The 19,728-nt window shown below is 42.5% G+C and overlaps 1 protein-coding gene across 1 annotated transcript in view; it reads left to right on the top strand.

The window, feature by feature from the left end:
- Window positions 1–19,728, top strand: part of CACHD1 (cache domain containing 1) — a 214,470-nt gene that overhangs the window by 105,903 nt on the left and 88,839 nt on the right. Inside the window, exon 3 of the mRNA XM_054981592.1 lies at window positions 9,349–9,497. Within this exon, the coding sequence (XP_054837567.1) occupies window positions 9,349–9,497 (149 nt within the window). The remainder of the gene's footprint in view (window positions 1–9,348; window positions 9,498–19,728) is intronic.

The following is a 19,728-nucleotide window of genomic DNA, read 5'->3' as shown; positions in this document are numbered from 1 at the left end:
AAAGATAAATGGTTAGAAAAAATTTGGGATCACTATGTACAAGAAAAAATATATGATAAATTATATCAAACTGAACATTACCCAAGGGAAACTGATTTTATGGCAAAATGGCAACCATTTATTGAATTTATTTCTATCACAGATCAGCATCCTCCCAAACATTTACTTTTTGTTACTCAAGATTGAAGTAATAGCTCCCAAAGAAGATCTAGTTATATGAACCTTAACAAAGCTGACTTATTGACTATTATCTGTTATCCTTGTTTCTTGTTCGAAGCTATAACCAATCGTGATTAAGTATTCCTGTACATAATTGTATATAGTTAACTATTACTTTGTATTGTCGAAGGCTTTCACGGCCGGAGAACGATGGTTGTTGGGGGTTTTCCGGGCTGTATTGCCGTGGTCTTGGCATTGTAGTTCCTGACGTTTCGCCAGCAGCTGTGGCTGGCATCTTCAGAGGTGTAGCACCAAAAGACAGAGATCTCTCAGTGTCACAGTGTGGAAAAGATGTAGGTCATTTGTATCTACTCAGGAGGGGTGGGGTTGAGCTGAGTCATTCTGTAAGAGTTTCCCAGGGTGTGGAATGCTAATGGCGGGAGGCTTCACTGTGTCCTGAGGCGGTTCTTTTGCATATGGATTGGTGCTTGATGTGCTAATCTTCTCTGCAGGGCTATTGTCGGGTGTGGAGTGTTTTGTTGGCCTGGTGTTTTTCAGAACTGGAGCCCATGCTCTGTTCATTCTTAAGGTTTCTTCTTTCCTGTTGAAGTTTTGCTTATGCTTGTGAATTTCAATGGCTTCCCTGTGCAGTCTGACAAAGTAGTTGGAAGTGTTGTCCAGTATTTTGGTGTCTTGGAATAAGATACTGTGCCCTGTTTGAGTTAGGCTATGTTCAGCCACTGCTGATTTTTCAGGCTGTCCAAGTCTGCAGTGTCTTTCATGTTCTTTTATTCTTGTCTGGATGCTACGCTTTGTGGTCCCGATGTAAACTTGTCCACAGCTGCAGGGTATACGGTATACTCCTGCAGAGGTGAGGGGATCTCTGCTGTCTTTTGCTGATCGTAGCATCTGTTGTATTTTTCGGGTGGGTCTGAATACTGCTTGAAGGTTATGCTTTTTCATAAGCTTTCCCATCTGATCAGTAATTCCTTTGATATATGGCAAAAACACTTTTCCTGTGGGAGACTGTTTTTCTTTGGTTGTTTGATTCATCCTGGGTTTGATTGCTCTTCGGATTTCATTTCTGGAGTAGCCATTTGCCTGAAGTGCGTGGTTTAGATGATTAATTTCCTCATTGAGAAAGCGCGGCTCACATATCCGTCTTGCACGATCCACTAATGTTTTCATTATGCCTCTTTTCTGTCGGGGGTGGTGATTGGAGTTTTTGTGTAAGTACCGATCAGTGTGAGTTGGTTTCCTGTAGACCTTGTGACCTAACTGAAAGTTTGCTTTGCGGATGACCAAGGTATCCAGGAATGAGAGTTTTCCCTCACCTTCTTTCTCCATTGTGAATTGTATGTTCAGGTGGATGTTGTTGAGATGATTCAAAAACTCCCTCAATTCTTCCTCCCCATGGCTCCAAATGATGAATGTATCATCCACAAACTGGAACCATACACTGGGTTTGTGGGGTGCTGATTCTAGAGCTGTTTTTTCAAAATGTTCCATGTAGAAGTTTGCTATAACTGGGCTGAGTGGGCTCCCCATGGCCACCCCATCCATCTGTTCATAGAATTCGTTGTCCCATTGGAAGTAACTGGTTGTCAGACAATGATGGAATAAGGCTGTTACATCCTCTGGGAAAATCCGATTAATCAGTGCAATAGTGTCTTTTACTGGAACCTTGGTAAACAGGGATACAACATCAAAACTGACAAGTATGTCTTGTGGATTGAGTTTCAGAGAACTGATTTTGTTGATGAAATCTGCTGAATCTTTGATGTAAGACGAGGTTTTCCCGATGTGGTCCTGCAGGAGATCTGCCAGATGTCTAGCTAATTCATATGTCGGTGAACCAATGGCGCTCACAATGGGTCGGAGTGGGACTGAATCTTTATGTATTTTAGGGAGTCCATATAGTCTAGGTGGCTGTGCTTCTGTCTTGCATAGTTTGCTGTGCGTGTCGGGATGTAGTGAGGAATTCTTGATCAGCGCATTTGTTAGCCTGGTGATTTTGCAAGTGGGATCTCGTTTTAGTTTTTTGTAGGTGGAGGGGTCCAGGAGTTCCTTAATCTTCTTTTTGTATTCCTCCGTTTTCATGATCACTGTAGCATTGCCTTTATCAGCTGGTAGAATGATGATGTCTGGATCTGCATTGAGGGTCTTGATGGCATTTCTCTCCTTGCGTGTTATATTGCTGGTGGGAAGCTTTGCCTTTCGTAGAATCCTGGCTGTCTCTCCTCTTATTTCCTCAGCTTCCTCTTCAGGTAGATGACGGATGGCAGCTTCTACATTTGCAATGATGTCTTCCACAGGAATTCTGGTGGGGGTGACTGCAAAGTTTCCTCCCTTTGCCAAGATGGAGGTTTCTTCTGGTGAGAGTTGACGGTCTGTCAGATTGATGACAATGCGTGCATTGTCGAGCATTGGGCTTGTCTGTCTTTTTTCCTGTAGTTTGTTAAACTTCTGCTTCTGTCTGGATGTGTGGTTGGTAAACACTTGTTCCATCTTCCTGTAGGTGAGATTATCGACCTTGTCCCAATCCTGACTTCTCATTTTATGGCTGGGGTTGATATGCAAGCAAAATAGCTCCTTGTCTGTGGCAGCAAGTTCTCTGCGGGTAGTGTGGATTCTCTCACGTAAGAGGGCCTGTTCTAGACGGTCATAAATGCGGTTCGCCTGTGTGGTTTTGAAGATTCTATTAGTTGTGAGAAAGGATGGAATGGTTCTTGTGTCCCTGCAGCGTAGAAGAAAGGTCAAAGAACAGAGTAGATGTGCTTTCTTGTTCCGAAGTGTTTCCAATCTTCGGGTCTGTTGGAATGTTTCCTCCCCGTAGAGGTGTTCGATGTATTGTCGAAGGCTTTCACGGCCGGAGAACGATGGTTGTTGGGGGTTTTCCGGGCTGTATTGCCGTGGTCTTGGCATTGTAGATCCTGACCCTGCAGCTGTGGACAAGTTTACATCGGGACCACAAAGCGTAGCATCCAGACAAGAATAAAAGAACATGAAAGACACTGCAGACTTGGACAGCCTGAAAAATCAGCAGTGGCTGAACATAGCCTAACTCAAACAGGGCACAGTATCTTATTCCAGGACACCAAAATACTGGACAACACTTCCAACTACTTTGTCAGACTGCACAGGGAAGCCATTGAAATTCACAAGCATAAGCAAAACTTCAACAGGAAAGAAGAAACCTTAAGAATGAACAGAGCATGGGCTCCAGTTCTGAAAAACACCAGGCCAACAAAACACTCCACACCCGACAATAGCCCTGCAGAGAAGATTAGCACATCAAGCACCAATCCATATGCAAAAGAACCGCCTCAGGACACAGTGAAGCCTCCCGCCATTAGCATTCCACACCCTGGGAAACTCTTACAGAATGACTCAGCTCAACCCCACCCCTCCTGAGTAGATACAAATGACCTACATCTTTTCCACACTGTGACACTGAGAGATCTCTGTCTTTTGGTGCTACACCTCTGAAGATGCCAGCCACAGCTGCTGGCGAAACGTCAGGAACTACAATGCCAAGACCACGGCAATACAGCCCGGAAAACCCCCAACAACCAACTATTACTTTGTTGTTCTTTTTTTTTCTTTTATTTTTTTAAACCAAACAAACAAACAAAAACAATGTACAGAAGTAAAATAGAACAACAACAAAGTCTTAGTGAACTATATACAATAAACATGCCAATATAGTTAAAACAAAGACAACTAGCATTTTTTTTCAATTATTTGACAGTCGTTGCTTCAAATCTGAGTAACAAAAAGTAAATGCTTAGGTGGAGAGTGATTTGTATTGGAAATGAATTCAATGAATGGTAACCATTTTGCAATAAAATCAGTTTCTTTCAAATAGTGTTCACTCTGGTATAATTCGTCATGTATTTTTTCTTGTATATAGTGGTCCCATATTTTTTCTAACCATTTTTCTGCTGTGGGAACCGTCTTTGATTTCCAATGTAAAGCTAGCAAGTTCTTAGCTACAACCAAAAGGTTGCTAATTAGATCTTTTCTTATTTGTGGAATTTCGAAAGTATCCCATACATTTTGTAGCCCGTTATTTCTTTTATATAGCATAATATATCATTCCAAAAAGGTTCTATTCGGGGGCATTCCCACCAGCAATGTTTAAATGTTCCTATATTTCCACACTCTTTCCAGCAGAGCGGAGGATTTGTTTTAGTTTTTAGTGAGAGTTTTCTTGGTGTTATGTGCCATCTGTGACTTTGTTGTTCTTTGTTAACTCTGTTCACTGATTTTAATATGTTAATAAAAATATTACTTAAAAAAAAAGAATCACTGTTCTCTTCGCCAGATGCATCTGACGAAGAGAACTGTGATTCTCGAAAGCTTATGCTACAGTAAAGTTGGTTAGTCTTAAAGATGCTACTGGACTCTTTTCGATTTTGCTACTACAGACTAACACGGCTAACTCCTGTTAAGATGGCTAAACCTCAGTTCAAGAGTTGTGTTGGTGATATTCTGGTCTAATTAAGAATGTGCTGGCTAAGCTAATTGAAGACACCTCCAGAGCAGTATTTGTCCCCTAGAGATTCGGCCTTGAGAAACTGTCTCACAGAGCCACTATGAAGGGTGCACCCCTCCTCCCCAGTTTCCCATACAGCTGGAATGCCAATTAACAACATTGCCCTGATTGGCTTTCGGCTGGTAAGTTGATGTGTTGAGGCCTGAAAGATGGTTTCTCAGCTCACCCTGTTCCCTATTCCTAGCCTTTCTATTTCATGCTCTACTCCGTATCATCATGTAAGAGAGAAGCTGGGAGCTCTACACTGCTCATTGCTTCAGCATGTCCTGTGCAGCCTGGCATGGGATACGGCAAACATACTAACAAATGGGTGAGACCAGCTATGAAGAACACTAACCAGAGATGCTCAATTAGCAAGCTTTTAGCTAGCAACAGTAAAGATTTATTTGTTTTGGATATGTTGCCTGTGTTTTGAGAGAGCTTCATGCTTAGCAAACACTTCTTAAGTCGATAAGCTGAAGTTTTATTTAAGCCCGTGTCTGGATTTATAGTTTGCATGTGGATACACCCAGAGTGAACCCAGAGACTGAAAAGTCCCACAAATAAATGAACAAGTATTCCTCTCCTTTCTGATTGCTGGGAGTGGCTGTTATCTGCACCCAGAATCTGGAGATTGGGAGTCCTAGTTCATGCACCTGCTCAAAGGTGTTCCTCTTTAAGTCATCTGTAGAGCCTCAACATCAATGTCAGCTGATACCTTCAGCAGGCACTATGTCCTAGATGTACATAACAGGAGAGAAGCAGCCATGGATCAAGCGGTCCTGAAAGTGCTGTTCTCATGAAGGGTGCACCCCTCTTCCATGGGTAAGTGGCTTGTTAATCTCCCATGTGGGACTGTACAGAAGACTGAAAATGAAAACAGAGTTGCACTTACCTGTAACTATTGTTCATTGATGTCTTCTGTGCAGGCACACATACTCTTCCTCCTTCCCCGCTTTGTGCTCTTCACTACTTACCTGGAGGGTCCAGCGGCTGTGGAGAAACTGATGGTTGGGAGCATTGCTCCTCCTGGAGAGTGGGCTGTTTCGGCAGGAAACAAATCATTCCTGTGCTCTGGGAAGGGGCAGACACCCCCTAGAGGATTTTTTAGCTATAGAACCTACTGATTGGCAGGCTTGCCCGTGTGCAGTCCCATGTGTGCCTGCACAGAAGACCTCAATGAACAACAGTTACAGGTAAGTGCAGCCTTGTTTTCCTGTGTGAGCTGACTTTAGTTTTAGGAATAAAGCGTGGTATAAATGTTTAAATAAATAATGAATATAATTTAGTGAAAATACTGGTTTGGAAAGAGCTAACTGACTCGGGTCTATATTAAATAGCAGTTGACAGCAGTTTAATGGTGTTGACCCATATCTTAGTTTGGACCCTTAGCAGTCCTCTGTGTTACTAATAAATCATTCTATGATACTAGTTAGATATAATTCAAATAGTCTTTTCATTTGAACAACGTATTGTTAAAAACTATGTTCCTTGGAGGCTTGTAATTGAGCTGCAGAATTTGATGGAAACAGTGGAGCCAAAGTCTTATCAGTGTCGGCTTCGTTATTCACATAAGGAAATAAATCATGATGAAATGACCTGTTATTAATAGTTAGGAAGGACATTTGTCAGTCCCAGAGACTAATAAACAGACCAATTACATATTTCAGTACACAAATTGAGTTGTGTTGTCAGGTCATTCCACTGAAAGGTGGAATTTTGTATGTGTGTATAATGCGATTGGAAGGTGTTGAAAAGGAACCAGCTAGACATTATTAATTAAAGAACTTTATCTGTCTCTGAAGGCAGAATGCATTAAAATGTGACATTGAACATTTTGCTGAGCTGTAAATTGGTGAAAGATTATTCTGTTTCTTCATTTGAGGTTCAAGCTTTAGGGAATTTTCTAGTAAAAATAAAATGATAGAAAATAAAAGTTGAAGTATACTGAACAAAACTGAACTTCACTGGAATAGCCCAGGACATAAGTTTAATTGGAAAACTGTTTACTTTCAGGGAGTTTGGGTTGGATTCTGAAAGCACAAATAAAGGAGTTAGATAGCAATTCACTGGAGTTGTTTGGCTTGCTCTTCTTAGATAATTTGCTAGGATTTGGGAGGGGTTTAGAGCTGCTTTAGGTGGATAGCCATGCTGGTCTGCAGTAGAACAGCAGGGGTTGAGTCCAGAGGCACCATAGAGACCAACAAGATTTTCAGGGTATAAGCTGTTGAGAGTCAGAGCATAAAAGTGGGAAATGAAGATCCCTGCATCTTAATAACCCAGCCAGAAAGTGGAGGGGCGGGGTTGCAGGAAGGGCATGAGGATGGGAAGATAATATACAGCTTTATTAGATGGGAAGGATGTAGCAAAGGAGGATGTCAGTATGTAAAGGTACAGTGCGGCTTGATAACAGCAGAAATTTGCATCTGTGGTGAGATAAGAATTCTGTGTCTATATTCAGCCCTGGGGTGGGGTTGGTCCATTTGTGAATGGATTCCATTTCAGCAGTCTCACATTGTTATCTCCCCTTAACATTTTCTGTTTGAGGACAGCCACTTTTAGGTGAGCAGTGGAATATCCTGGAAGATTAAAATGTTCTTCCACTGATTTTTTTAGTGTTGTGATTTTTTGATGTCAGATTTATGTCCATTTATTCCTTTACATAAGGACTATCCTGTTTGTACAACATAGAGTGAAAGGGCATTGCTTACACTTGATGGCATATGCAACATTGGAACATGAACAAGAGAATGAACCTGAGATGGTATAACTGGTGTTGATGGATCCAGCGATTGTCGGAGTGAATATGAGGACAGTTGCCATCTTGGGTTATTGCACGCCCTGGTCCTAGAGCCTGTGTCAGTGCTAGGAAGTACATTATTGTGAGTGAGAAGTTGTTTTAAAGTTAAGAGATTGTATGTTCTAAACCTGTGTTAATCAGACTGTCTGGAATAGCAACAATAGGTAATCTGAAAATGTTGAATGCAGGTGAAGAAACAATCATTTGCGAAATGCAGTCTGAAAGCTAGGTGACAGTATTCTGTAGATTTACCTTGCTCTAGTTTTCTGATTATCACTAATAAATATTAGATGCATGACAGCAAAAGCACTGTGAACTATATTTATGTTTTTTAAAAATGTGTATGGTAAAGTCGTATTGAAAATTTATACACAAATGTGCTTTGTATTGTATCGAATACAGTTCTATTGTGCTTCAAACAGTTATGATACAATAGTTACTCTAATAATATTGCATTTTAGGCACTGCAAGGCACATTTAGATTTTCAGCATATCTTTTCCACACATCCTTTAAGGATCATAACTGATGTGTCTTCCATATGACACATCTTCATTGTTGTTTCCTGTTGATTAGTGCATGTTGGGATAGTACATGGAATTATGTAAATGAACGGGAATTTAGTAGTGGTAAATTTCTAGACATTGCCAGTCTATTCAGAGTATGTCATAGAGTCTCGAGTGATGTATAGAGGATCAGATTATATTCAGTTTAATGGAGGATGGAAGTGTGTGCTTGGTCTGGCTCGTATTGTTCTGCAGAATTCATGATGAACTGAAACTATACAAATGGCCCTAGGAGGGAGCTGTAACTCTCGAAAGCTTACTCTGAAAATCTTGTTGGTCTCTTAGGTGCCACTGGACTCAAATCCTTCTGAAACTACACAAGGGGCTCTTAAAAAAATCCTTGAAAAACTGAGCAGCACAAAGAGTATACATAACTTGTTCATAGATCCAGAGGAGTTAGCCGTGTTAGTCTGTAGTAGCAAAATCAAAAAGTCCAGTAGCACCTTTAAGACTAACCAATTTTATTGTAGCATAAGCTTTCGAGAATCAAGTTCTCTTCGTCAGATGCATAGTACAGAAACTGGTCAAATATAGAAGAGGAGGGGAGGAGAGAGAAGATGCAGTTGGGGGAGAGAGCCATCCAATTCCTATGTAGTATAAGCCTTCGAAGGCTTATACTACATAGGAATTGGATGGTCTAGCTGTTTTACTGCTGCAAACTAACAGGGCAAGCTCCCTTGAAGCCTCACCCAAGCCAACTGACCCTGAAAGGACACCAAAAGGAGATGTTTACATTTACTAGCAAAGGAATGTTTTGGTTGCACCCTTCCCCTCTCCCCCCCAACTGCATCTTCTCTCTCCTCCCCTCCTCTTCTATATTTCATCAGTTTCTGTACTATGCATCTGACGAAGAGAACTTGATTCTCGAAAGCTTATGCTACAATAAAATTGGTTAGTCGTAAAGGTGCTACTGGACTCTTTTTGATTTTACATAACTTGTGTTCCTGTTCAATTTAGTACAAGATTTTGCAGAGGGTTTTCATCATATTATAAATAAGATCATTTGTATATGTATGTGTTCATTAAAGCTAACCATGCATAGTATCGTTTCAGGTGGGTAGCTGTGTGGGTCTGTAGTAGAGCAGCAAGACTCTTAAAAGCTCATACCCTGGAAATCCAGTTTGACTCTCAGGTGCAACTGAAATCTTGCTCATGCTATAGAATGATAACTAAGAAATATTTGTTGCTTTTCCATTATTTTTGTCATCCCTGTATGGCTTGCAAAGTAAGTATTTAAAATATGTATGCTGAGAAGTATATTTGATTTTCTTTTCTTTACATTTTCTAGCTAGCAAAAAAAATCCGGGAAAAATTTAACCGTTACTTGGATGTGGTAAATCGAAACAAGCATGTAGTGGAAGCATCGTATACTGCTCATTTGACATCACCCCTGACTGCAATTCAAGATTGCTGCACCATTCCACCTTCTATGATGGAGTAAGTATTTAAAGGGCATCCCATCAAAAGTGGTGGAGAAACCTAATTTCTTTGAGTTTATCTGGATCTAATATTAGCAGAAGGCAGTAAGGTATTGTAGAGAATGATTAACGGATTAAGCAGGTTTTAAACTCCTTCATAAATGTGAAAGAAAGCATTATTTAACTAGAATGAGTATAGTGCTGCTGTTTTTATATTGCCAATCCAAAAGTTTAGATGGTCATACCAGTTTACGTACGTATGTGCTGTCACCTTGCAGCTGACTTACAGCAACTTGAAAGGGGCTTTCAAGAAGGAGAGACGTGGTTTACCATTGCCTTCCTCTGCAGAGTCTTCCTTAGCAGTCCCCCATTGAAGTACCACCCTGCTTAGCTTCCAAGATCTGATAAGAGGGGTTATACCATGCTGCCGTCCCTTCATAACATTTATATATAAAGTGCTTAGTTTGCTCAACTTGATTAACCCATATAAAACTCAACAACCAGCAAATGTATTCTACGAGACAGAAACAACTTACGTAAAATGTTTTTTTCATTAGTCCTCAGACTCAGAAAGAGCAATAGCATAGTTTACTACGAGAGGCAAATCAATAAGGTTTATTGGGTACCTACCAGCTTTTGGAACAATGGAGGACCAGCCCAGGATTTTCTCCAAGGTAGAAACGACTGCCTAAGGGAGACAGGATGCCTCTGCGGTGCCTTTTATAGAGCAGCACTGCTTCCTTCTGTTCTTCAGAATGGAAGGAGCACTGGCTTTTCAGAGTGTTGTGCTGAATGAGAATAAGCAGCATTGGCTTGCAGGGTGTGTGATGAGTAGGCACTTGGCAGTGAGACAAAGAGGTAGGATCCCTTGGATATTCAGAGCTGTTGTAGTTGGACATTTCCCTGATGGTTGTCTTATATGAGCTCTAAACTGAGCAGTGCCGGAATTTAATCTGACAAAGGGCACTGTGTACTTGAAACCTACGGACTGTTGTCAATTATTTTCAATTTGTCTTTTTTATCTTGACATTGATTGTCTTGTTGCTTTGAACATACATACCCCCACCTTTCAAGATGGCTGCCATAATCATGGAAACAATCTTAAAAGGACATCATTTTTAAGACTGGTAAACTTCAAAAACAACTTTTCCCCTTTGCCAGTGGCCACAATAAAACCAGGTACCATTAATATGAGAAAGCCCTGGAAAAAAAGACTGACTTGCAGGTCCTGTGAAAAAACCGTTCATGGTTTTGTAATTTATTAGTGCTTGTTTCTGCATTCATATTTAGATTGTAGTAATTTTCTTTTCCTGGGCTGAATTGAAACTTACCTGGTTTTATTCTTTTCATTAAAAAGTCTTAAGTGGACATTTTCACATTTCTGTTTTACATTAGTGCCCTGATTTTGTGAAATGAGATGTGGAGGCAGCAGTTTCAAATGGTATTTACATCTGTTTATGAACTGTATGTGAATCCTGTGGCCATTTCAAACAGCACTGCTTTTTCTGGAGTGGGAAATGGCTACACTGCCCCACCCCCACCCCGGGCCACCAGAGCTGTTGTATTTTTTTTTTAAAAAAAATTGGCACAAAAATATAGCTGTAGCTCTATAGTGTTGTAACAATAAGTGTAGCAGGTTCTTTGAATCTTCAGCTTTATTTTTTAAAAGCCTCTAGCCTCTTCCATTATAGAGATATAAGGAAAAAGGCATACCTACAACAGAAGGGGCTAAAGCCTTCACTTTTTTAAAATGAAAGATGAGAATGAAGAGAACCTGCTACACCTATTGTTACAATGCTATACTGCTAATCTGTAGACATTTTAAAAAAGAATGTTCTGGAATTCTTGCCTCGCTTGCTCAGCCCAGTATATTAAGTTTCTCATTTGGAGGTGATTTTTAATGAATTGGGCTTCAACACGATCTGCAGCTCCCCAGTCTCACTGAAAAGGGGGAGTTGCGGGTCATGCTGAAGTGCAATTAATTAAAATCCGCCTACAAGTGGGCTGTTTTTAATGAACTGGGCTTCAGCACAACCCACAGCTCCACTGTTGCATCAGAAAATGACGTCATTTTCCGGCACAATGGGGAAATGTGGGAGTGTGTGCATGCTTCTCTCCCCCCACCCCAACCCAGTGCCTCCCCCCCCCCCGAGCAAGGTGAGTGGAGGCAGCAGGGAGAGACAGAGGGCTATCAAGCCTAACTTTTTCATCAGTGTGGTCCAGGAAGCATGAGGTAGGTTCCTGGTGGAATGTGCTCCTTGATGTGAGTAACAGGGATATCTGTAGGCATATACAATACAAGTATATTTAAATCCTCAGTACTTACTTTTAGAGGTAGATAGTGAATTATTTAATAGTTGGTAGTAGGGTTGCCAGGCCCCCTCAATCTCCCAGCGGGAGATTGGGGCCTGGCTCTTACCTGAGGGGGGGGGGGGTGCGCGCGGGCTCCATGCCCGCGCGCGCTCCTGCAAGCGCGATGACGTCACTTAGTGACATCACCATGCAGCCCGTTTGGGTGCGGATCGGGCCCATTGTGGGCCCCTGCAGAGCACAGGAGCGTTCCTGCGCTCTGCAGGGGCCCACAACAGGCCCAATCCATGCCAAAACGGGCCCAATCCGCACCCATTTTAGCATGGATTGGGTCTGTTTTTGTGCGGATCGGGCCCGTTTAAGGCCCCTGTGGAGCATGGGAGCGTTCCTGTGCTACGCAGGGGCCCACAACGGGCCCGATCCATGCCAAAACGGGCCCCATCCGCGCACGTTTTGTTGTGGATCGGGCCCGTTTTGGCGTGGATTGGGTCTGTTGTGGGCCCTTGCGGAGCACAGGAATGCTTCCGCGCTCCACAGGGGCCCCGATCCAGGCCAAAACAAGCCTGATGCTGGCTGCTGCTGCTGGCCAGTTAGGTGGGGGTGGGGGTCGGAGGGTGGGAGTCCGGGGGTCTGGCAGTCCTAGTTGGTAGATTGATTAATACTTGGTTGCTAATATGTTTAATCCCATTGTGTGGTTGCTTGGTATTTGTTGGCTATGCCCTAATTTAAAAGAAAATACCTAAAGAAATGCTTTTATCTCATTGGAGAAAATTTTATCACTAACATATTAATTGACACACTTCTGTACATTCATTAATGTAATATTTACACAGGTAAACATAGAGATCTAATTTTGAAGATCATTTACTTTATGAATATGATAATTCTTTTAGAAGTGGTCTGGCTCTCCTCTTCAAATAACTGCTTAAATATTTGCTCTTGCAGTTCAGCCATTATCACGGCCTTTTCTTTTGTTTACCTGTTCTTTCATACATTGTTAAGTTGGGAGATAAAGGGATCCGTATTCTGATCTTTCAGATTGCTCAACTGGACTTGCATTTGCAAGAATACTAAACTGGATTCAGCTTTACTTAATGGAGTTTAAGCAATTTACAGTGATAGCAAAATGGAAGTCTGTTGGACTTGTAAGTCTTGGGGATTTATTTATTTAGATACTAGCTTGATGCCCGTGCTTCGCTACGGTACTTAAATACTTTAAATCCAGTTATAATATTTATGGGTATGTAACATTTTTTTGGTTTGTGTGTGCGAGAGTTGAGTTGGTTTTGTAGTATAATAGCATAGTATCTGAGCTTCACAAAAGTGTTTGAATAAAATGAAGCATGTTGATGCCTAAAACTGATGAAGTGAGTTTCGAAATATAACATTTATTGAAGCGATTTTTAAAATGAAAATATTGTAATGCAAGAAATAAAGTGAAAAATATGTATAACCAGTTCGTTTCTACTGAAGGACCTCTTTGTAGACCACATTGGTGGTTTTCCCCTCAGGTGCTAGGATCACCCAGCTGCTGGGTGAGCTCACTGTGGAGCAGGCCATGTAGAACTGCCCATGTGAGAAGCAATCTGCCGTCATGTCAATTCCTGCCACTTTCAGTGTCTGCCCCTGGGACTTGTTGATTGTCATAGCAAAGCAGGCCTCAAGGGGGAACTGCAGTCTCTTGAATTCGAAGGGATTCTTTGATGGTATGAGTGGTATGCATGGTATGAATACTGTCTCCCCCCTCTCCTCCGAACACTGCCGGTGAACAATGTGGCCTCGATGATGTTCCTGTGGAGGGATTTCATTTGCAGTCTGGTGCCATTTCAGAGTTTGGGTGGGTTGAGGTTCTGGACCAGCATCACTGGAGTTGCCACTTTGAGGAGAAGCTTGTGGGTTGGGAAGCCAGGAGGGTTGAGCGTGTTGAGGAACTCCATGGGGTAGTGGACTGCATCATCCATTTGCACCACTGAGTCCACAGATCTTAACTCCACTTCTGCCCGTTCAAGGGAGTTAAGTTGTGTTTCATTAATGATGGCAGCCTTGTCGTTCTTGGGGGGTCAGAATGGCATGCTTGCACAGCCTGTCCATGGACTTCTTAGTGATAGTGACAATATCAGGGTATATTGTGGCTGTTAGGTCTGCTAGGGTCATCACTACTGTGCCCAGGCCTGCAGGGATGGCCACCTTTCCCTTGGACTCGGGACTTGCTGGTACTTGGCCACTGCTGCTCAGTGCACCACAGGAGTATGATGTGCATATTTCTTTGCCACATCTCTAAGTTGCTTCCTCTTTTTAGCATTGGTATATCTTGCACAACGTCTTCCAGGAGGCTTCTTGGGGGCTGTAAGAGGTGATGGCTGCCAGAGGTGTGAGGTGGTTGGACTGTGGGAGGGGTGGGGTGGTGGGCACTTTGACAGGTTAATGTGAGAAGTTTGCGTTGAAATGGCCCCTAGAAAGGTCGTGCACCATCTCCCCATGTACATTTAAGAACTCAGTTGCCATACTGACTTTTATATAAAATCCCTTTTCAGGAGTCTTGTAATGTTTCTTCAGCTGTCTGCAATTTCCTTTCCCTGATTTTTACCTCAGAATACAGAGTTCCACAGCTGACCCATCAGCCTGCCAGCCACATAGGAAAGCCAGGCCCCACATAGAGATTGGCAACCCTAGACTAGGAGGTGTGTTTTTACCTCAGGACAGGTTCAATGACTGGGAGTCATTGAATGTTTCCTAAGTACTGCATTTGTCCTGCAGACTGTTTAGAATGTTGAGATGATGACCAATCAAGGCTGCATATGCAAATAACCTCAGGGCAGAGTGGCTGAGTTGGCAGGGGGGTAGGCGATGAGCAGCCTCCCAGCCACACAGGGAAGCTGTATCCCTATGGGAAAACACATTTGACCCCTTATTACCCCCTTAGTAAAAATATGTAGACTAGCTTGATGCCCGTGCTTCGCTACAGTATTTAACTACTTTAAATCCAGTTATAATATTTAAGTGTATGTAACATTTTTTGGTTTGTGGGGGTTTTTTTTAGTTGGTTTTGTAGTATAATAGCATAGTACTCGAGCTTCACAAAGGTGTTTGAATAAAGCGAAGTGTGTTGATGCTGAAAACTGATGGAGTGAATTGAAATGTAACATTTATTGAAGAGATTTTAAAAGGAAAAGATTGTAGTGCAATAAATAAAGTGAAAAATACGTACAGCCTTTTTTCCCACTTAAGGACCTCTTTGTACATCTCATTAGTGGTTTTCCCCTCAGGTGCTAGGATCACCAGGCTGCTGGGTGAGCTTACTCTGCAGCAGACCACGAAGAACTGCGCATGTGAGAAGCAGTCCTCCCTCAAGACGATCAGAATTTATTGTATGTGGCCATAGGCCTTCACAATCTAAAATCATTCATTAAAAACAAAACAAAAATACAAAAATACAGATATAGTTACATAGATATAAATAAAATTACTATAAAATGCATTTTGCATTTTATGTAAACATTAAACAACATTAAAACCGAACGGTTTCTAATCTATGTCAGGTATTTACTCTCCTGGCTTCCACATTTGCCCTTATTTTCTTAACAGCCAAGGCATAGAGGGCCATCCTGTTCAAAATAAAAGGGGCTGTATCTTAAAGAATAAAATGTAATTTATCAAAGTCAGACAGAAGATGGCGACTAGATAAAATATTCATGAGAAATTTTCCCCTTGGTTCTTGGTATAAGGGACAGTTCAAAACAGTGTGGTAAGTCCTCAATTGAGGTTCCACAGATACATATCCGCTGATCGATGGTTTTTGGAATTGCCCGAGTAGCATCTCAGTTGGCATAGACTGGAAACGTAATGACGTAAATACTACCCTAAGCTTATAGACTGTTATTGCAGTTTGTTCTGGGGTGGGAGGAGTTAGAAAGGAGTTAATTAGGTCTTCTTCAATAGTTTTCCAGGTGGAAGCAGTGGTTATCAGCTGGAGATTTATAAGCCGTGGCTAAAAGGCCACCTGCAGTCTGGTGTCATTCAGGTGCAGAAGTCTTCGTAGGTGGAGTTTTGATAGGCAGCTCCTTCACCTTTTCTGGCATTTTGGCTTGCTGTAGATCTTGAAACAGTGGGGTTATGATGGTATTGGCAAAAATCCTCACTGGAAAAATCCCTCTGGAATTCAAGAAATGATTTTGTTGGAAGAGTAGTGCTGGTACTTGTGGGCTGTTGAAGGTGAGTAATACCCTCTGCATCTGGTTTGAACTGTTTAGCATTTCCACTGCAGTTAGGTCTATTGGAATCATGCATTTTGGAAAGAGCGTTCTCAGATGCCTAACAGCTTGCCTTTTGGAGCTCCAAATGATAGACTGGCTTTTGTATCAGCAGATGGTTAGACAGACTTTTCTTGGTTGTAAAATCATTTTAAATGGCATCTCCCTTAAGATGTGTTGTCCCAGGCCTGCTCCTGGCTTATATCCTGTTGATATTAGGCTGCTATCAGTCTGGACTTCGTTAGACGTCTCCATTGTTGGGCTCCTTAGTCCACATACCTTTGTCACTGCCCTTGTAAGCTGCTCAATATTGGAGTTAATTTGGTGCAAGAATATGAATATATAGTCCACTGTCTTAGCAGTCAACGTTAAAAGCTCTTTCAAAACATCATCAGTTTCCTCATTCCCCCCCCCTCTGCTTGTGGAATGTTGTCATCTGCCATTGTTTCTCCGTCTTGCTTTTCTTCAAGGGCAGATGCATCGGCCAGGGGTGCATACTGATTAGCAGTGGGGATATTAAATACAGCAGTCTCTTTTGTTGGGAAGTAGGCTTCAGTTCTTTTTTGCTTGCATGCAGGGGTTATAATTTTGTACTCTGAGTCCCGCGGATGCTTGCATGTCTTCATTGCTAGTTTAGACTGCCAGGCAACCTTGCTGGTGGTGGTTAGTTGTTCTACTAGAACTCAGCCTTAGATAGTTTACAGGTTTCTTCTATTGACAAAATACGTTGCATAAAAGCTGCGAAAAACTAATGTTGCAACTAATGTTGCTTTTAGGAGATTGATTATTTAAGAGTATAGCTTGTGGCTTTAATTTGCAGCAGCTTCAACGTTTCAGCCTCTGCATTTCTTAGCCTCTGAAACGCTGGGTGTTTACTCCCACATAAGAATTAAGATAAGATTTCAGAGCCTGTGTTGACTGCAGTTTTTTGAAGGCAAGAATAAAGAGAGTAGAGAGAGTTTGGAGAGCTGAACAAGAAAATAGTGGAGTCTAATGAAAAGGTAAGTAAATAAAAGTTAACTTGCAGAGAATGCCAACAGGTGCTTATCTCGATGATGCCATCTTGAGAGACCCCCTTCTCCCTCAAGACAATTCCTGCCACTTTCAGTATCTACCCCTGGGACTTGTTGATCATCATAGCAAAGCAGTCCTTGAGGGGGAACTGCAGTCTCTTGAAGCGGTTATCTGGTGGTATGAATGGTGTCCAGGATCTGAGGCTCAGCCCCCGGACTTACCAGGAGGAGGGGACGGGAGGCAGTTGGAAGACAGCTACACAGCCACCCCAATGGGCACCCAGGACCAGAACAGACCAACAACTGAAGGGGGAAAGGAGGCATCCCAGCCACAGGAGGGCAGAGAAGCACCCAAGCCTCAGAGAGTCAGGCAAGGCAGGTGGAAGCCAGCTAGCCCCATCCTCCAGTGGGGGGCCAGGGGGCCAGGCAGGGAGAGTGAGGACCCCCAGCGGGGAGTAGACCTGAGGGAGGAGGCCCAGGAAGCAAGGGCAGTCAGCCAGAAGCTTTACCAGTCAGGGAAGATAGGTCGCCAAAGCAGCACAGAGCCACGCCCCAGCCTGCAGGCCAGCTACACAGCAGTAGCCTGGTCCAGGCGAAGCTGGGAGCAAAACAACCCCAGGTGGAGCTGCCTGAGGCACTCTATAGGAAAAGCTTGGCAGCCAGCCAAGAAGGCACAGGTGTGCCTGCCCCAAGCAGCCAGCTCAGTAGAGAAAGCTTGTCAGCCAGCCAAGGAGGAACAGCTGTATCTGCCCAGGGCAGCCTGCAGAGCAAACCCAGGTGCAGCTGCCTGAGTCAGCCAAGGCTGTGGCTAGAGTGCAGGAGGAGGGCGTGGCTGACAGGTGGAACAGGGAATTGGTGAAGGGATAAAAGGGAAGTCCACCCACAGGGCATGGTGGGTTGTGTAGAAGTGTGAAGGAGTTTAGGAGAGAGAGGGAGAGCGTGAGAATGAGAGAGCAGCAGATAGGAGGTGGAAGAAAGAAGAGGAAGAGTATGTCCGGAGGACGGAAGGGGCCAGCTGTCATGAAAGGCAGCCGGGACTTTGTCAGGTTGAGCGGGTCTGTGAGAGGATTGAGAGAGTGCATTGGTGAGGTATACCGCCCCCTCCTTCCACGGAGTGGGAGCCTGCATAATGCCGGCGCCTCACCGGGTGATGCCCAAGGCAGAACCTGACAAATGGAATGCATGGTATGAACACCAACTCCCCTGCCCCAGCACTGCTGGTGAACAATATAGCCTTATGATGTTCCTGTGGAGGGCTTTCACTCATCATCTGGTACCATTGCAGAGTTTAGGTGGGTTAAGGTTCTGGAGCAGCATCACTGGAGCCCCCACTTTGAGGAGAAGCTTGTGGGCTGGAAAGCCAGGAGGGTTGAGCATGTTGAAGAACTCTGAGAGTAGTGGACTGCATCATCCATTTGCACCACTGAGTCCACAGATCTGTACTTCATTTCTGCCCATTTGAGGGAGTTTGAGCATACTATTTGTCCATGTATATAATGTGAGAGCCAGTGTGGTGTAATGGTAAAAAAGCTGGATCTGAGAGAACCAGATTCAAATTGCCATTTTGTCAGTGGAAGCTTGCCGGATGACCTTGGGCCAGTCACATGCTGTCAGCCTAATATACCTCACAAGGTTGTTCTGAGGATAAAATGAAGGAGAAGAGAATAATGTAAGCCACTTTGGGTCCCCATTGGAGAGAAAGGCAGAGTAAAAATAAAGCAAATAAATAAAATAGTGCAGTGGTTTCCAGTGAGGTCCTCTTTTTATGTAAAAAAAAAATCCCCTCCCCTCGACATGATAGTAGTTGTACTATTGGTATCTGTTGACTGAGAAAATACATAATGACAAAAAGCTACTATGAATTGAATACCTCTTTTAAACGGATTTGTATTTTATTAATCACAACAGCATCTACATACATTTGAAAAATAGCAATACATATTTAGTCAGTCTATGGATGGTAAGTTTGCTTATTTATTATACTGAGTCATTTAATGAGATGATTGGAAGTCTGGTTGAAGGGTAAACACAATATAGACCAATGACTTGACACAGTATGAGCAAGCTTCATATATATGTGTAATTTGCCTTCATATGCTAGTGTAGCTGCCTAGCACTGTTAGCTTGGTTTACTAGTACTGTTAACAGTCAGTCTGTACTCATGGGAATTCATTTGGAAGGCCAAAGAACTTTCAGTGCTTGACAGAACACTGAGAGGATGCTTATTTATTTTTCTCTCAATTTTACTTTTCTGTGGTAAGTTGATTCCCAAAGGAGCTCACAAGTATAAGATTCTAAGACAAATAATGATTAAAGTGCTATACAAAATGTTTCTTGTAGAAAATTTTCTATTGTGTTGGATCCAGGCATAATCCATGGATGGTCTCCCCTGTCTCCTGCCTTAGCAATGGCACTTGAGTTTAGTTTATTTACAAAATTTACACTCCACCTTTATGTCCTATATATCAAAATATGGGTAATAAAAATATGTCTTAAAAACCATTAAAACCAAACAAAAACACACCATTAAAACCACAGCTAAAATAAACATATTAAAACATAACAACAATTAAAACATGCAGCAGAAAGGAAGGAATGCCAGATGAAACAAAAAAGTTTTTAAAACTGAAGGAAGAGGGGGCCTTATCTCCAGGATACACTATCAAAGCTGTGGGTA

This window comes from Eublepharis macularius, chromosome 5, assembly GCF_028583425.1.
Source record: "Eublepharis macularius isolate TG4126 chromosome 5, MPM_Emac_v1.0, whole genome shotgun sequence".
Taxonomy (NCBI): domain Eukaryota; kingdom Metazoa; phylum Chordata; class Lepidosauria; order Squamata; family Eublepharidae; genus Eublepharis; species Eublepharis macularius.
Note: the sequence above shows the minus strand (reverse complement) of the source record. Positions and strands in the feature narration are given on the sequence as shown.